Here is a 19,627-nt window from a genome sequence, read left to right on the forward strand (position 1 = left end):
TTTCATTGTCTGTTGGTCTCCAGGTTTTCTGGTTAGAAATCTATGGTTATTCAAGTAATTGTTCCCAAATGATATTAATATGTTGTTTTTCTCTAGCTGCTTCATAGATATGCCATTTGTACACACACATACATGCAGGTAAAATCATATCGACTTTTGTTGTCCTCAGTTTAATTTTGATGTTTACATGTGGTTCCCTTTCATTTTATCCTGTTTGGGACTTGAATTCATAGGTTTGTCTTTCTTTGAATTTGGTATGTTTTCTGGCCCAATCTCTTTCTCTTCTCCTTCGAGGACTCCGATTAGTTACAGCTTAGAATTTAGAACATTGTCCCACTAGGTCTCCTTGGCTCTATTTTTTTTTCTTTCATTTTTTTTTCTTGATTTTAAGGTCTGCCTCTACTCACTAGATGCTTGTAGATTACATACCCAAGTTGTGACAACCAAATTCATATTTAGATTTGTCAAGTGTCTCCTGAGGGGAGCAAAGTCAAAATTAATTAGGTTAGATAATCTATACTGATCTATTTTCAAGTTTGTTATTCTTTTCGCTATCATCTTCATTTTGCTATTGAGCCCTTACTGTGACATTTTGATTTTGGGTATTATATTTTTCACTTCCAAAATTTCCATTTTTAAACTTTGTGGTATATAATCAAAAGAGCTACTTTAACATCGTTTTCTGTTACTTCTAGCATTTTAGTCATCTTGACCTTTCATCTGTTGATCTTTTACTTAAATATTAACCCACTTTTCTGATCCTTTGTATGTCCAATCATTTTGAAATGCATCTTAAACATTTTAAATATTATGTGTATAGACTCTGTTTTCTTCTTCTTCTCATTCTTCCTTAAAAAGCATTCCTCTGAAGAATTTTGTTGTTTTTGCTTCAGCAGGAAATCAAACTAGTTTGGTTCATACCGTAAGTTTTCTCTCCCCTTTTGTGGACTTTGGTAGCTCAAAATTTCAGTTCAGTTCTCTAATCATTTGCAATGTTGGTTTGGGTCAAGTGTAGTTCAGGGATTAGTGTGAAACCTGCTTGGGTGGCACAAATCTCAGGTCAGCCCTGAACCCTCTGCTACATTGGTTTTAGTTTGTCCTGCGTTGGTGCCACTCAAGAGGTAGTCTGAGATGGAAATGATGGTTAAATAACCTAAACTTCGTTGATCTGGTTTGAGTCAGTCCCAGGGACATGGAGCTTTGGGATTAGCCTGAGACATGAGCTGTTTTCCATCTCTTCCTTAGAGTCTCCCTTTTCTAGCCTGGCCCACAGAGGCAGAAAGATTGTGCCTCTTTCAGAGTTTTGGTCTCCTGTAACATTGTTATTGCCACCCTGCCATACACCAGAGGCTTTTCTAAGTGCAAAGCCAAGAGAGAAAAAAAAATGAAATTCACATTTGCACAAGTTGCTTCTCTAACGTTTGACTCCCCTACACATTTTGCCTGCTTTGAGTAATTTCAGAGTCCTCAGATAGTTATATTTTGTGTGTTTTATTCAGTTTTCTCTTGTAACCAATGGGAGAGATGGGCTGTAGGTGTCCTAAGGCTATCTCCTATTCTACTACGTTCCTGATAAACTCTGGTTCTGCACCTGGCCTCCAGAGGGTGATGCTGTGCAAACTGGAGCTCTTGTTTCTGTTGAAGATCAATCCACTGCTCAGTTCCTCCTCCGTGCAACTGGTTGAGTTCTTTCCAGACAGAGACAAGTGACAAGAATCAAGGGTTTAAAAGCAAAGAGATTCATCTCAGCAGTTTTTGCAGTTTTATATAAGCAAGGAGCGTGTACAGCAAACCTTCCTCACACTTCTTGGTCTTGGTCTCTGCAGCCACTTTCCTTCCTGTTCTTGGGAGATCTTGCAGAAAAGAGCTTGCAGTGTCTCCCTCGCTCAGCCATGCTCCTGGTGCTCATCCCACTGCTGGGGATACATTTTGCCTTGAGTGAGTAAAATTTCTTTATGGTCTCTAGTTCCACGGGTTCTGACTAGAAATGCTTACTTTTTATACTGAGTCTGCACTGCTTTCATTGATAGTACTGTTTTCCAGGAGATGCCAGAGCCCAGTCAGTGACCCAGCCTGACCTCTACATCACTGTCTCTGAAGGAGCCTCACTGGAGTTGAGATGCAACTATTCCTATGGGGCAACTGCCTATTTATTCTGGTATGTCCAGTCCCCTGGCCAAGGCCTCCAGCTGCTCCTCAGGTACTTTTCAGGAGACACTCTAGTTCAAGGCATTAAAGGCTTTAAAGCTGAATTTAAGAGGAGTCAATCTTCCTTCAACCTGAGAAAATCCTCTGTGCATTGGAGTGATGCTGCTGAGTACTTCTGTGCTGTGAGTGCCACAGTGCCTGGGTCTGCAGGGGGAGCTGAACACAAACTGTCTATGCTAGAGGAGTTTTCAGAGACTCAATATCTCTTCCTGTGGCATTTTCAAAGATCTCTTTTTATGATGGTGAATGAGGCAAAGAGGGCTGAGCCGACTCAGGCATTTCTACATAATTCTGCAGTTCCTGTTATGCTCCATGTCTGATAAATTTTGTTTCAGAAGCTTTTTCTCATTGTAGAAACTACATAATGGGAAATACTATTCTAGAATGGTGGAAGAGATAGTGTCCTTACAACAGGTACTCCATGGCTTACCTTGATGTTGTCTGCATTAGGGTGTTGACTATGTGAGCTGTGACACGGCTTAGGAGAAACTTGGTTCTTGTTGATCATTTCATCTCTCATCTAATCTGGAAAACAGAAGATGATTTTCTCATGTTCTTATCTTGAAAATTTGTTTTCTTTTCAAGTTGGTCATTCATAGGCTTTCTTTTTTTTTTTTTTAGAGTTTCTTTTTCTGCCTCTAACTGTGGTATTCATGTGTCTAAATATTTTGTCTGAGTTTATCCTTATTTAGAAAGAACTATGAGAAATTATTAGTCAATAATAAAAGAGTGATTAGAATCATAAGGGACTTGGAAAAATGTTAGGTGATGTTAGTTCTGGCAACTATGTAAGAATAGTGCAGAAGAAAAATGAAGATGAAAAATTCACCCGTGTTTCTCCAAATACTTTTTCACAGTTAGAAAAGTAGTTTCCTATTCTTTTGGTGTCAGAAATGGTGCAAATCTGTATCAGAAATTTGTGGATATAATCCCTTCATTTTTCTTCTAGCTACTGGCATTGGCATTTCTATTCATTGCTTTCACCCCATTGTTATATGATTTCAGCTACTGCAATATTAAAGATTGATTCTTATAACATTTTGATAATCAATCATGTGATAAGTTTAGCAATGCCAAACTGTGCTGGAAGCACTGATAAAAATTATGATCCATAGTAGAGGGTCACTGGACCCAGAATAAATTTATGACTTTTTTTTTTGTGTAGTTTGGAAATAACTGTTTAAGAAGCTTTTATACTTCTTGTTTGCTTGAAGTCTTGGAGGATAGCAAGTAGTCTGGAGAAAAAGGAGAAGGAGAAGGAAGGTTTCTAGCTGTTATTTGGCTGACATTAGAATGTATAAGAGGGTAAGTACATAGGAATCCTCAAATATAAAGCGAATAAGTGAATTGTGGCCTATGGTACACCTTAGCCAAATGAACTAGCAGATCAGCAGTATTTTTTAGGACCTAGTGAGATGATTATATGTGACAGATGTGTTTCAGTGATTCCTGGATGGGTATAAGGAAGGTAAATGGAACATTAGAGATGTAAAATTATGAATAAGGAATCTACTCATGTAATGTCCCCTGACTTAGTCCCTCCATTCTTTTCTATTTTTAAAGCACACTGTCTTCTATCTTTGATAAGATGGCTAACTTCAGATGACTCACTGTTATCAGCTCAGCCACATTGCCCAAAGGGAGTATTATTGGCACTTTATGCAGAATCTCGAAGGAGGTAGAAATATAGAATTGTTTTGTTGTTGTATGTATTTCAAATGTGTGTAGAAAGTTATATATAGAAGTTGAGTAGTCCAAGGGGTGGATTGATTTATTGACTCTCAGCTTCAAATTCACCCCTTGCTTCTTCTGTGAATGTGGATCTGTACCCTTCAACCATGTTCCTTGCCAATTGTCACAGTATTATACTCTGTCAGTAGAGGATCAGGAAGAAGAGGTTTTGCTTTTTGCTTTCTGTGTTCCCATGCGACAGGTTCCTGCAGCGTGGGAGGCTTCTCCAGTGTCCAGTTCTTGCGGTGCACCCATACCAGGTTTCTGCGCTGTATAGTGGCCAGGAGAGTCCTCCAGCACTTCCATTTTTGGGTGATATTGTAGAAGAGAGCCTGCAGTGAGACATCTCCCTTTGTCCAGCTTTCCCCAGATTCAACCCTAGATTTGTGAATTGACACCCTAGATTATGGTTTTCTGGTGAGTACGAGAGGATGGATTTCTCTAAAGTTCACAGCACCATAGTGACTTCTCTGTCATCTAGTAAGCCACAGTTGTGCCTTTCCCAATAAGAGCTGAATCTCAGCCCTGGGGTGTGGGGGTGGGGGGTCTCTTCTTGGGGTGTTATACCCAGCCCTAGGAGTAGAGACTGCACCTTATATCTGCTATTCCTACAGGAATAGGAATAACAGTTTTCCTTTATTTGTATTACCTATTTTCTTGTTACTCTAACCCCATTATAATTAATAATATTTTATGTTAATATTAAACTTTTACTACAATTACAAAAAGCATTTCCTGTTCAAATTATTATACGATCTCTCTTTCCTTATAGGACCAGACTTATACATGGACCAAGGGTCTCAAGCCGCTCCACCTACCCACTCACTCCTGCCTGACAAGTCAAGTTGCTTGCTTGTTTTATTTATTGCTCATTTGTTGCATTTATTTATGGTTTTATTATTTTACTTATTTATTGTTGATTATGAGAAACTTTACGCAATAAAGAATTACATTAAGAATTTGGAAATGTTGTGTTTTTATATTAATGAAATTAATTTTATTTTTAACATTTTGTGCATGTTTGACACAAAATTCTATTTTACCATTGAAGCAAATTGTAATCCCTTTTAAATGTATTTTAACTTCTGATACAAATAGTCTTTCATTCACCAATGAGACAGTGTCTGAAGATGTTAAATTCCAAGTCATTTTTCATTCATCCAACTCTCTTAATTATCCTTATTTTTGATTTCTTTAAAATGAAGGGAAAAGACCATGATAATTTTAAAACAATCTGCAGATAGAATATTTCTATCATCCAGGACGTTTTTGAGTGTGGCTTTCTAGTCAACCCACCTTCTGGAGGCAACAGATACCCTCTGACAATTTTAGAGCTTCAAATCAATGGGATTGTTAGGTAGGTACTCTCTCGTGCCTGGTTTCTTTCACTTATCATGTTCTGGAGGTTAATCTATGTTCATTACTGTAATTGTGGGAAGTTTCCTATTATATGAATAAAGAACAATTTATTTATTCATTTGGCTGTGCACACCATTGGCTGATTACAGAGTCTTTTAGGGATTAAAGCTTTGTTTCCATTCTTTTTTTTTTTTTTTTTTTTAAATTAGATTCAGAGGTTACATGAGCAAGTTTGTTATGTGCGTACATTGCGTGATGCTGAGGTTTGGGCTTCCAATGATCTTGTAGTGAACATAGTACCCTATAGAGAGTTTTTCAACACTTCCCTTTTCTCTCTCTCCCCACATTTGGAATCCCCAGTGGTTATTGTTCTCATCTTTGTGTCCATGTGTACTCAATGTTTAATTCCCACTTATAAGTGAGACCATTCCGTATTTGGCTTTCTGTTTCTATGTTAATTGACTTAGGATAATGGCCTCCAGCCTCATCCATGTTGCTGCAAAGGACATAATCTCATTCTTTTTATGGCTGTGTAGTATTCTGTGGTGTACATTTTCTTCATCCAGACTGGTGGGAATTTGGTAGCATTCTTAAGGGTGCAAGGTACAGGCTGTTCTAGATTTTTATATGCTGTTCATGTAAGAGTAGGGTTAAAGTTCTATAGTTCAAATCTGTATCTTAAATGCTTTTATTTGAAAACCCATTTCTAAAATTCATTATGCTATTTAACCTACCACTAATTTTTCTAACAAAAGCCCAATATTTGAAATTTCCTGTGCTACTTATAAAAGCTTCAGGTGTCATTCATGCTGTGGATAACTGAACTGTAATTTTCTCTGTTGTGATCTCACATATTAAAAACAATGTAGTTGACTGCCTTGGGGTTTGCTTTCTTGACTAAGTCAGTTGACTCTCTTTAGAGTTGAGACTTAAGTTAACTAGTTCACTTTTGATATTCTGTGGTTTCTGTTAACAAGATTTCACGTAAATTATATATTCTAGCACTTCAGTGTATTTATTTTTACTTCGTAACTGATATATAGATATTATGGATAATATTTACGTAATTGTTCCTGCAAATCCTGAATATCTATAAGTCATGTAATTATAATCCTTGCTCAACAGTCATTCCAGAGAACTTAGTATTTAGAGACATTTTGCTATATACAGTACATATTAAAATATTTTAAAGCTTATTGGGTAACTTATGAAGAAAATTTTCACTGTTATTTAATATGAAATATGCAGCACATCCAATACAAATTTCCAATTGTTTAAGCACATTAACAAAGTTGTCAAGATAATTAGACCTCTATCCAGAATTCTATGGGGATGTCTAAGACAAGGGAGCACTTTTGTTTAGGAAACAAATGCACCAAAACATGAGTATAAAAGGTAGAATGTTAAGATATTGTAATTTTATATGTATATTTATGACTTCAAATTGCTCTGTGTGATATGTTTCATATAATTGGATATTAAAAGTTTGCCTTCATATTAATTTTCTAGAGCTGCTGTGACAAATACCTCAGACGGGATGGCATGAACAACAGAATCTGTTTTCTCTCAATTCTGGAGGTAGAAATCCAAGATCAAGGTGTTGGCAGGGTGAGTTGTCTTGAGGCTTGCAGATGGTTGCCTTCTCACTGTGCCCTCAGGTGGTCTCTCCTCTCATGGTGCACATATCTGTGTCCAGATTTCCTTTCTTATAAGAACACCAATTATATTGAATTAGAGCCCAGCTATGTGATCTCATTTTACCTGTTTAAAATCCCTGTTTTCAAACACAGTTTCATTCTGATGTACTGGGGATAAACATGTAAATTTTACATCAACATGTTAAGTTTCAGCTGAGTCACGGTTTAGTCCATGGCAACCCTCCAGGGAAGTAAATGATAAATTCATGAAGAAGATCATTAAAGCTTCCCTTGACACAACACTTTGCTAATTGCTTGTGCACACAATGATCACACATAATTTTGATAATGACATTTCCCTGCTTTCTTTTGTGTTTCTATAGCAAACAGAAATGTGCAATAACAGATACAGGTAGTTTCTAAATATTTTAAATTGTAAAAGGAAGTAGAGAGACCAATGATAAAAATGTAAAAGCTATCATTTGGACTTGTCTTCTTTCTCTATGCTTCATTGGGATATGGAATTTTCTCATGTTTACGTTTGTCATTTTCTGCAGCTAAATCGTAATTTCGTTTTGGTTTTTCATCTTTTTTCATCTCAGTTTTCCTTTCTTTCTCTACTCTCTTTTCTGTCTGAATGTTGAATTTTTTTAACCTGTCTTTTTTTCCCTCTCTCTTGTCTTAGATTTCAACTATGCCAGAGCTAATTTAGCTAACTTGCTATTCTTGTATTGCACTGCTCCTTTACTACCTAATCAGCAGAATTGACATTAAAAAAAGAAAAGAAAAGAATTGACATTCTTTGGGAAGTTGTTTATGGCAGGTGCAGTGGGTTAAGTGGAAGAGGGAGGGGGCTACAGTCCTTGAACACAGGGGCAGCAGGAAGAATTTCATCCTATATGTTCAGCTTTCTTGGGGGTTGTTGTCTGTTTCTTCAAGCAGCATGTAGCAAGATTTTAAAATTTGTTTGAATCATAGTCTTTGATAAAAATGTGTCGATTACTAATGTGTTTGGATTCATTTTTAACATTTTGGCTTTGCTCAGCATGCTCCTGATCTGTTCTTTCCTCTTTTAGTCTGTCTTCTGTTGCACTGATAAAGTTTTCTTTTCTTTTTCTATTGTTTTAAAGTGTAAATTGTAGTTTTGTTCCTAAAAATATCCTTAAGTTATATATACATGTATACACATATATAATTTTTTTTTTTTTATTTGAGACGGAGTTTCACTCATGTTACCCAGGCTGGAGTGCAATGGCGCGATCTTGGCTCACTGCAACCTCCGCCTCCTGGGTTCAGACAATTCTTCTACTTCAGTCTCCTGAGTAGCTGGGATTACAGGCACGCGCCACCATGCCCAGCTGATTTTTTTGTATTTTTAGTAGAGACAGGGTTTCACCATGTTGACCAGGATGGTCTCGATCTCTTGACCTTGTGATCCACCCGCCTCGGCCTCCCAAAGTGCTGGGATTACAAGCGTAAGCCACCGCGCCCAGCCCCACATATATAATTTTTAAATGTCCAGTGTTATTTTTTTCTTTGCCTGAAGTTATTCTATAACGTTTTTTTCCTTGTATGTCCCCCTCCTTCTTCTTGGGTGTGTTTTATCTCCTTTGACTTTAGAATTACTTTAGAATTACTTCTGTGGCTGATTGGAAGAAACTACACACCAGCTATATATATCAAGATGGTAATTTTAGAGTTTATCAAATTAGCCAATAAACTATAGCTCCAATGCACACTAAGAAAAGTAATAAGAAAGAAAACCATTCAACACAATAATTGGAACATTAATTCATTCCCTTCTTCCTCAGAGGCTTTGCCTGATCTTCCCTCTGCCTGGAGTGCTTTTCACTGCTGGCCACATTGATGGTTCTTTCACTAGCGCCTAGTCTGTACTCCTGGAGCAACATGAGCACATGTGAATAAAAAGAGGGATTCTTTAGAAGCTTTATTGGCAATAAATTTTATGGTTACAAAATAACATCTTAGGAGAAAGGCTGTATAAACGGAAGTATATCCCTAATGTGATGCAGTATAGCAGGAGGATCCATATGTGTTAATGCAATAACACCTAAAGATTTATTTTTGAGTTTATAAAGTGAGTTACAAAAAGGTGTGCACAAGATGTATCACTTCTATTACATTTTAAAACTATAAATGAAACACTATATATTTCAGCTGTTTCATATATTTTGTATATGTATGCAGATAGCATCAACTTCAAATTGATTAGATGAAAGAATACAGGTAATAAGGAATGGAAGCACTAGAACTGGGAGTCGTGGTCAGAGGAGATTTTAGTTTATCTGGAATGCTGTATTACTTTAAATAATTTCATATATTTGTGAATTCTTCCTAGTATTAAACCAATAAAAAATCATAAAAGCCATCACAAAGATTTATCCACATTCTTTTCTATTCTTCTCATAGAAAAAAGGAAAAAAGAGAAAATGACCACCTTCTTCATTAGGTTTTGTTCAACTTTCCTAAGTATTTTTCCTGCCTCTGGGATCATATAGCTTGTAGTTTACACTCCTCTTAGGGTCCTACTATGTGATTTATATTATGGATATGTGTTTTTGTCCACTCCAGTAGACTATAAACTAATGTCACATCTGCTTTTAAGTATCCTTAAAACCTAATAAATAATTCACTTGTAGTAAAACTTCAATACGTGTTTTGGACTTATTTTGAACTAATAGAAGGAATTAAGTGAAGAGTACAAGATGACAATTGCCAAATTGAGATACTAATTTCCAAGAAATGACATTTTTAAAGTGGCAGTTGGTTCATTCTTAACCTCCATTTAATCTAGGCAGTTATATGGTTTTCTGACCATCTCCGTTTTCTTCATAGGAAACATGAAGTGAATGGGGCTGGGTGTGTGACTACTGAAAAGTTAGTTGGTCCAAAGTGGTCTCTGTTGATGATTTCAGTCCACTAGGGAGCCCCTCTAAGATTTCCAGAAACGAAGACTTTTTCTGATGGTCTCAAAGGGTGGAACCGAGGATACAAGAGGGCATGTGTGTCAGTCAAATCACAGATAACATGGGACTGCAGTGGGGTGGGGGACAGTGTGTGTGTAAAGTTCACCTTAGGTTTTCAGCTCTGACTTTCTATATAAAATCTCAGGAAGCTGGAGTTCATAGGTCTATAAATCCATTGTTAGAATGATTCTCTAAGCAGAGGTGAGGGATTTAGAGTTTTACTGGGAATCAAGAGAATGGACACTCAATAGAAAACATCTCTATTACATATTTTTGGTTTTAAAATTTTTATGACTAAAATTCCTGAAATTCACTGACATGGAAATTATTCCAAAATACCCCTGATATCTGATTTCTTCATATATCTTCTCTGAGGCTAAAAGGACAAGAAAGGAGAATAGGAAGAAAATAAGGACCAAAACCAGAAAGAGAATAGAGAGGCAATATTTAATTGACCAGCAATATGTGTCTGATGGTAACAGCTGTGTGGGCCTGCAGGGTGTGTGGGGAAACGGCTGGACAGAGTGGGAGAGGTAGAAATTAAGTCAGGGTGGATATCATACACACATCCTATTTTTCTTTTAACTAACCAAACTCTAGTCGGAAACATTTTCTATGCAGACAATCTCCTGATTTCAAGAAATTGTATTTATTTCTAAATTCACAATACATGCTATCAAGAAGTTTTCCTTTATTAAAATTTTCATATAATTGAATTCTGCAATTTTCTGTCAAGCTGTGTAATATGGGCTTCCCATGATTCTTCAAAGCTCTGCTTTCCCCAGCTGAGACATGAATTCCTCTGAGGTGTATCATCCTCTTTCTTCACACACTATCCTACAAATTTCTCTCATATAATGTACTTTAAGGGGAAAAAACATCCTATCTTCACACATTGGAAATATTGCTTCTTCCTCCCTTGCACTATTCACATCCACAATTTTGGAGAGATTACTGTGCAGTCTCAAGGGTCACAGCTGGTGGAGTTTCCTGTTCAGATGAATGACAGAACTCAGGTGTGATTGGTGCTCAGGGTGTATGTGCAAACCATTGACTGGAAGAACAAGTTTGTTTGGACTCAAGCCTTGACCCCATTCCAGAGCAGGGGTGAAGGCACCCCAGCAACCAGGCAAGGAACCATAGAGAGGAGACTGGGAGTTCTGCTGGGCCTTTTGTAGGTCCTGGTTTGCAGTGAGTCAGACTGTCCTAGATGAGGGCTGTGGGCAGTTCCTCTACCGACAGGGAAAGGGAGGGAAGGAAGAGCTGACACAAAGCTCCTGGACTGTCCTACATCCTCATGAGTATTTCTAGGGATACTTCACAGGTTTGGAAACTGCATCAGTGATTCCCTAGTGACATAATACATATTTGCGTTTCTCTTTCCAAGCAGGAGTGAGGGGAGTGAAGGTGGAGCAGAGTCCTTCAGCCCCAAGTTTCCAGGAGAGAACCAGCTCTACTTTGAGGTGCAGTTTTTCTACCTCTGTGAACAACGTGCAGTGGTTCTGACAGAGACCTGGGGTGGCCTCATCAATCTGTTTTTCATGGCTTCAGGGATGAAGCACAGTGGGAAGTTATGGTCAAAAAGGAATTCTAAGGAGCTCTGTAGTACCCTACACATCATAGCCTCCCAACTGAAAGACTTAGGCACGTAATTCTGTGCAGTGGAGGCACAGTTCTCGCAGGAAATCTGCAGCCTGGACCCAAATTGCAGCCGGGCCTGCAGCCCCAACCCTTTCCAGGAGAGACATGTTGCCCCCACAGTATCATTTGCACAGCTTTGAGTTTTCTGATTGACGTTGCACTTTTACCTCTGCTAAAATTAGACACTTCAGGATTGTCATTTAACTTTTTTGTTCTACCCTTTTACTCTCAGAAATCTCTTTGGGGGAAAAAGCTTTGATATGGAACCATTGGAGCAACTTATAAAGATATGAGGACCCAATGTACTGTTAAAACAGATCCTCTAGCAGAGAGCATATAAATTACTGTGAGAAAAAAGTTTTGAAAAAATGTATACTGGTCAACAAATAGAAAAGAGGTGACTCCGTGTTTCATCTAAATGCAGATTTTTCACTTTTCTAGTAAAAGAGAAGAGAGTATATATGATGCATGTTATATATATATTTTAATATTGGTATTCATATTTTTCACTCCTGGAACCAGTAAAAGATAAAATTTTAAAGCACGTAATGTCGTTGTCAGACATTCTCTGAATTTACATATGTTATCTAGGTGCTGACAATACCTCTTTACTTTACACATGAATAAACTGAGGATTATAGGGCACACAAGTCTTGCCTGAGCTCGTATGGTTACTAAACTAGCAATGAGCCTGGGCTGGGACTCCCACTCTCGATGTCTGACAGCAGGTTGTGTACTCTAAGCTACACACTACAGGAGACTCTTTAAAATCACGAAATAAAAGTTATTTCAACAGATAAATTTGTGCAATGTCCTCACACACATCACTGGCAAATATTTCCATTTGGATAATTTCTAAATTGCACCTAGTAAGAAAGAGTTCATTAAACCTTTCATTTTGTTACATTAAAATCCATTTGTCTTGCATTACTCATGATTCTGTAACGTCATTCAAGGTCTGGAAAAGAGAGCAGAAATTTCTAGGGTTGCCCCCCAAAAACGTACCTGCTGTAGCACAGTTCAAGACTTCTGAGAAGCAAACCCAAAATTTAAACTTAAATGTGGATCAGTTGCAACACATGTAGAATTTCAACCTTACAAAGTCTGTTATGTGGATGTGAGTGAATGGACTAGGAAGGATTGGGGCTCTGAGAACCAAAATGAAGACAAACTGGCAGACTCTGGTGAAGCTGGGAACAGGGTCAGCTTCCTGGGTATGTGACCTGTGCAACCCACAGGACCCCGGTTAATGCTCTGCTATCACTGCCTTGACATTTTAAATAGTTTTGTTTATAAACTTGTGTGAGTAACAGCATGTGGGTGAGCAGAGGAGATACACAGGGCAGCAGAACACAGGACAGAAACATATGCAGGCTCAGGTTCATGGGCACAGTGGGCAGTGTGTGAGTTGAGCAGTTGGATGGGCTACTTTGAATGCATGAGCACACAGGGCTCTCTGGTGTTCTGCAGCTATCCAAAGTGAGTGACAGTAAACTTTTCAGTAAACTATTACACAATAAAAGCATATACATGGACAGGCGTTAAGTTATATTGGAGAGTTATCAGAATCCTTAAAAAAGTTCAGAGACTGGTTTTGAAAGTTGATAATAACAGTACAATTTGAATATTTGCAGGTTTAGAAATAGAAATTACATGTAAGGATAGCAGCTTAATGGAAAAGAACGGCATTTTCTTACTTTTCAATGCTATATATTTTTTTTTCTTAACATCTTTTTTTTCAACTTTTATTTTAGAATTGGGGGTTCATTTGTAGATTTGTTATAATGGTATATTATGTGATGCTCAAGTTTGGAGTTAGAATGAATCCATTACCCAGGTAGTGAGCAAAGGACTGAAAAGGTGATTTTTTTCAACCCTTAATCCTCTCCCTCTGTCCCTTCTCTTGTATTCCCTAGGGTCTATTGCTCTCAGTTTTACGAACATGTATACCTAATGTTTAGCTCCTACTTATAAGTGAGAACATGTCATATTTGGCTTTATGTTTCTTGGCTAGTTCACTTAGGATAATGGTTTCCAGCCACATTCACAGCTGCATAGTATTCCAGGTGTATATGGACCATGTTTTCCTTATCAAATCCACTGTTGATGGGCACCTGGGTTAATTCCATGCCTTTGCTATTGTGACTAGTGCTGCGATGAACATGGGTACATATGTGTTTTGGTAGGATGATTTATTTTCCTTTGGGTGTATACCCAGTAGTGGGATTGCTGGGTGGAATGGTAGTTGAACCCTCAGTTCTTTGAGAAATCTCCAAACTGCTCTCTACAGTTGCTGAACTGATTTACATTCCCACCAACAGTGTGTAAGTGTTCCCTTTTCTTCACAGCTTCATCAACATCTGCTATTTTTTGGCTTTTTAACAAAAGTGAAACATGGTGGTTTTAGTTTGCATTTTTCTGATGATTAGTGATGAATATTTTTTTCATGATTGTTGGCCTCTTGTATTTTTTTTTTTTTGAGAAGCGGCTGAAGAACATTATTTTCGTGTGAAGTTTTAAACAGACATGTTTTAACATAGAGGATAATTTTGAAATTAATTTTTTAATAATTGAAGATACAGTGATAAAATGAATAAACAAGCATTGCGAATTATATCTATATCATTAAGCCACTTCCAGTTTCTTATACAACTTCTACAAGTTATTAAAATTTCAGCAGAAACATTAAAATAGCACTGTATAAATTTACATTGAAAACTGAGTTCAGATATACATAAAACTGATTTGTGGTAAGAGATAAATTGTTTTAGGAAAATTGTTTCACAGGAACCATCAACCATTAATTCACTAAAATTTATATTTCAATTAATCCATTAAACAATTACGGCAATGTTGTCACAGTATATAAAATACTCTTAAGAGCTCCAGTGTCAGTTACATCAGCAGAAATATCCTTCTTGCAGTTGGAAATGAAAAATTCTAGTTAAGATCTTGCATTTAATAAGAGCACTTGACATTGCTTTCATTTATATGCTTGAAAATGAAGTTGCTCCAGGCATGAATTTTGCTAACCTCATAAATTAATTTGCAGAAAAGTGAGCCATAAAATTTTATTAATCAAGATACAATATTAAAGTATTATTATATTAATTTATGACACCAAAATTTTAAACCAATTTTAAGTTTTTCTTAAGTATCATTATAACCCTATTGCGTTTCATAAGTAATAAAATATTTTAAGAAAAAAACCTTTACATTTTATTACGTAATGGCACATTTTTTTCCTGTCTTTTGAATAAGAAATCCTAAATTTTCATTTTGCACTGAGTCCCACAAATTGTACAACCAGCCCAGCTGGAAATCTTGAATCCCCAAGCTAAATTTTGAAGGGAAGATTTCGAAGGCAGAAAGCAATCAGAGTGTTTGAGAAAGTGCCTTTTGCTTTATATATTAGTAAACTCTTATACTTCTTCCATGTTCTCCAAGTTGCTGAGGAGTGTGTGTGTGTGTTTTCTTCAAGACAGATATGATACGTTGTAAAGATAAGAAATAGATCTCCAGAAGGGAGAATCCTGCCTCCTGATAGCCCAGCCATGGTGTCCACTCTCATAGCACTGCTTGTGATAGTCTTTGTACTTAGAGAGTGAAGTCTCATTTTATTTCATTTTACTATGGATTTAGGCTCCCCTTGATCTATCTAGCACTGATGTTATATGAAGAATGAAAACTCACATAGAAACTCATCTGAAGGACCCTGTCTTTGTTTCTAAAGGGGCCAAGGATTGATTAGGGTAACCTCAGATCCACTACATTGCGTATAGACGTGAAAATGGTTTTGGGGTTCCATGAAGCAAGACAATTTCTCCATGCACTACCATACTTTACACTGCACACAACTAGTCCTCAATAAATATTTGCTCTGTTAAATAGAATAAAATAATTTTACAGCTAGAAAAGCACTTAGAAATCCTCTAGTCCAATTTTATTTTACAAAGACAGAAACTATATTCAAGATACCAGTATAAAACCATTAGATAGTAAATGAGCGGGGAATAGAAAGAAACTGGATTTCTCCCCTTCCTCCTTAGAATTGCTTCTCCTGCCTCCTTCTTGCAGGACCATGTTGCCCAGCAAAGAAAAACTGATGCAAATCTAGCCACTTTGATCTCTGCAGTTTGGTTCTGGGAAAGATTTGGTCCAATCAGTTTGACCATGAGAATGGAGAGTTCCAATTTGTGTAAACATTTGCCACTTTGGGCAAGAAAGATACTCAGGCCGAACCACTGTTATTCTACTAGCAAATCAGTCCATGACTCACCGGCTTCTGAAGGAGTGAGCCAAAAGTGATGGTGCCATCCTCAACCCCTGAGTGTATTTCTAAGAATTTTCCAAAAAATAGCAAGGTATATACCTTATGCTGGGTGGATATTCCTTGAAAGAAGGATGTGAGCATAATAAGCATCATTTTACATTGTTTAGATATGTTCACTAAATTGGGAAGCTAAGGGGAACGTTGCCCTTCTGTAGCTGACAGTTCATGAAGGTGCTGGAAAAGCTTTTCCGGGCCAACACTTTGATAATGAGTCTACAAAATTCAACGAAATAATCACCAGGCTGGGAATTTTGTGCAGGGCATGGCTGTTCCCCAGATAGGGTTAATATACAAATGCTGTGCTCCACGTGAGTGGTCATATTCAGAACATTACATTCAGTTCTGAATGCCATAACTCAAAAGGACAGATATTAACCTATGTATCTATCTCCAAAAAGAAAGTAATTTGCTCAGTGAAGGATCTGATAATTGTATTGTATGAGGAATGGGTGAGGTAACTGAAGATCCTTAGAGTGGAGAAATTTCACGTATGCAAAAACACACATTTCATATATACATACATATTTATGTATTGAGTTGAGATTCCTAATTATAGCTGTCTGTAAATATTTAAAGGTGTGAGATGTGAATAAATTATTAGATTTAGCCTCTATAACTCCAGGGGACTAGTGAGTGCAAATCACAGGAAAGGGGCTTACCTCCTGGAAATGAGATAGTCTTCGTTTCCTAGGTACTATTTTGCATGATCAGTATTTTACTGTCAGTTTTCTATTTGTACACAGGAAATATTTAGGCTTCCATTAATTTATTCTTATGGAAGTAATTGGAAAATATCAAAAATTAAAGTAGATGAGAAATATTTTTTGGCAGAAAGAAGAAAACCGGGAAACATCCAGGACTGAAGGCGTTTCTCATATCTTGGAGAAAAACATTATGGTGGGGTTTGGGAGAAAAATGATAGACATGGAATCTGTACCAGCAATGGCTGAGGCAACAGCAGTTCATGCCAGAAGAGTTGGCCCATACTTTAGAGGAAATTCCACTAAGGATATGAGGCAGTCACTGTATTTAAGGACATATCATATTGATATCAAAAAATTAAATCATCTTAATAATAAAGTTACATATAGTTACATTTTTTGAATCTGCAGCCTGATATTTTCTGAGAATTTCTTCTTGTTCTTTCAACACTTTGCAGAAAACAAGACATATAGCAATAGGAAAAGACTTCTTAAAACATGCCAGATTTCTCCTTGCAAACTGGCCCAAACTATGGGTCAAACTATTCCTATTGTTGGAGTATTAATAACTCATGGAACTTGTCCCCCTCCTCCTTTATCATTTTTACTTTTTTTTACCTTTTATTAAAGCTGTTTTTATTCAATAAATATTCCACATTTTGATTGTTGGTACTGTCAGTTTTCTGGGACTAGCAAGGTCACATGCAAGACCAGGCTTGAAGAAGCAGAACCTCCAGTAATATGTGCTTGAAATATTGAGGGGTCCTCTCTCTCTTACTCTGATCTTTGGCTGACATATTCCTTAAAGAAAGAGTTTTCCTTCATAACAAACAAGTCAAGATGGTAGACTTGAACTAAACGGAAGACATTATTTTTTCTTTGTTTATGAGAGTGAATTATGGTATTTTCCTAATTTCAAACATACAAACTCAGCCCCTTATTAACTAAACATCAACAGCATCTACTTCTTTCCAGTTTACAAATAATGGCTCAGTAGAGTGCATAACTACAGAGTTAGATATCTACATTCTTACTGGGCATTTAATCTCTAATTGAACACCCAATTTGTTTGACTCACTGCTGCTTTTGTGCACCTGAGTGGCTCATAGGGTTAGCGAAACACATTCAACCAGCAAGTTCAGTAGTTAGGGATGTGACCACAAGATGGTAGTGTTCCTCTGCAGAGGCAGAATAGAGGGTTCAGAATAGAGGGTTATGGTAGAAGCAGAGCCTTTTTCTTATTGGTTGGGTACACAATGTGAGCAACTGCTATGGTTGTTAGAGGAGATAAGGGACAACCTGGTGATAGAAGTGACTCTTGTAACTGGAGGTTGCAGGTGTATGACTAATCTCAATTGGGAAGAACAATGATGACATCCATTTGCGCTGTATTTATATTCTTGTGGCTGCACCTGGATTGTGAGTTGAGGGTTTTGGGGTAACAGTAAATTAGTGGATATTCTTTAGAAGTTCAAAGAGGAGACTTGCTTTATTTGGGTTTCCTCTTGTTAGTATGAAAAATAATTCTAGAGAGGAATGACCTAATAACCCCTCTTATATCTCTGATATTTTTCTTTCTGCATAGTGGTGAATGGAGAGAATGTGGAGCAGCGTCCTTCTACTCTGAGTGTCCAGGTGGGAGACAGCTCTGTTATCAACTGTACTTATTCAGACAGTGCCTCAAACTACTTCCCTTGGTATAAGCAAGAACTTGGAAAAGGACCTCGGCTCATTATAGACATTCGTTCAAATGCGGACAAAAGGAAAGACGGAAGAATGACTGTTTTATTGAATAAGGCAGCCAAACATTTCTCCCTGCACATCACAGACACCCAACCTGGAGACTCAGCTCTCTACTTCTGCGCAGCTGGTGCACATTGCTTCCCAGGCACCTGCTACCCGTACTGAAACCTGAGACTGGAGCTGAAGCTGCAATCCCTTTCCTTTGTCATAAACCTTCAAGTATAGCATTTGTCATACTGTTTGTTTGCAAGTGAAACTAACATATTGACATTAAAAGCATATAAAAAAAGGTTAGTTAGGTTCAAGGTAACCTGGAAAGGCTTAGAACATTTCGTTGACTGTTGCTTAACGAATTCTTTTTTCTAACATTTATATTATTGTATATGTTTAAGGTATGCAACATGATGTTTTGACATACATATACATAGTAAAAAATGAACAGCCAGATGAAGAGATGCATATGGCAAGGTGTAGGGGAGGGAATCCCGAGCTTCCATGTCTTCTGTGGCTGTGCCTCCTCCCAGGCACCTCTATGTGCTCATTCAGTGATCAGGAGGCTCTGCTCAGTAGATTCTTAAAAGGAATTATTTTAAAATCTAGGCTTTAAAGATGAGTTTACATTTTCCTATAAATTTGGACTCCTCTGCTATAAATAACCCCTTAATATCAATATCATAATCCCTGTTATGAATGTGCTTTTCACTCTTGTCATTTGAAAATTGTATTTTTTTTCTGATTGTAAAACATTATATGCCAAATACAGAAAATATGTAAAAGGCCGGGCACTGTGGCTGACGGCTGTAATCCCAGCACTTTGGGAGGGCAAGGCCGGTGGATCACAAGGTCAGGAGTTCAAGACGAGCCTATCTAAGATGGTGAAACCCCGTCTGTACTAAATATACAAAAATTAAACTGGGCGTGGTGGCTCATGCCTGTAATCCCAGGACTTTGGGAGGCTGAGGCGGGAAGATCACGAGGTCAGGAGTTCAAGAGCAGCCTGGCCAGCATGGTGAAACCCTGTCTCTACTAAAAATACAAAAATTTAGCAGGGCATGGTAGTGTGCGCCTATAATCCCAGCTACTTGGGAGGCTGAGGCAGGAGAATTGCTTGAACCTAGCAGGCAGAGGTTGCAGTGAGCCGAGATCCAGCCACTGCACTCCAGCCTGGGTGAGAGAGCAAGACTCCATCTAAAAAAAAAAAAAATACAGAAAATGTGAAATTCATAATCCTATACCCCAGATATTGTTTTGCTAATATTTGGTTAGAGTCTTCATATATTTTTATTA

General features: G+C 37.5%; 1 long non-coding RNA gene and 1 gene segment (V, D, J or C); both read left to right on the plus strand.

The window, feature by feature from the left end:
- The first annotated feature begins 2,068 nt into the window (after nt 1-2,068).
- On the plus strand, nt 2,069-12,475 carry LOC116541481. Of its 3 annotated transcripts, none has more exons than XR_004264825.1 (4): nt 2,069-2,158; nt 4,310-4,356; nt 6,808-6,906; nt 9,366-12,475. It is a non-coding gene; the product is annotated as an uncharacterized LOC116541481 (long non-coding RNA). The 3 variants fall into 3 exon arrangements; XR_004264826.1 differs by having other exon boundaries at nt 2,119-2,200; XR_004264827.1 differs by lacking the exon at nt 2,069-2,158 and adding an exon at nt 2,533-2,622.
- Nucleotides 12,476-17,826: 5,351 nt separating this feature from the next.
- Nucleotides 17,827-19,122, plus strand: LOC116541473. The segment is given in 2 exon segments: nt 17,827-18,016; nt 18,183-19,122. Coding segments are annotated over 2 exon segments (375 nt in total).
- The last annotated feature ends 505 nt before the right edge of the window (nt 19,123-19,627 follow it).

Source organism: Sapajus apella, unplaced genomic scaffold (genome assembly GCF_009761245.1).
Source record: "Sapajus apella isolate SASKATOON/1434 unplaced genomic scaffold, GSC_monkey_1.0 scaffold151, whole genome shotgun sequence".
NCBI lineage: Eukaryota > Metazoa > Chordata > Mammalia > Primates > Cebidae > Sapajus > Sapajus apella.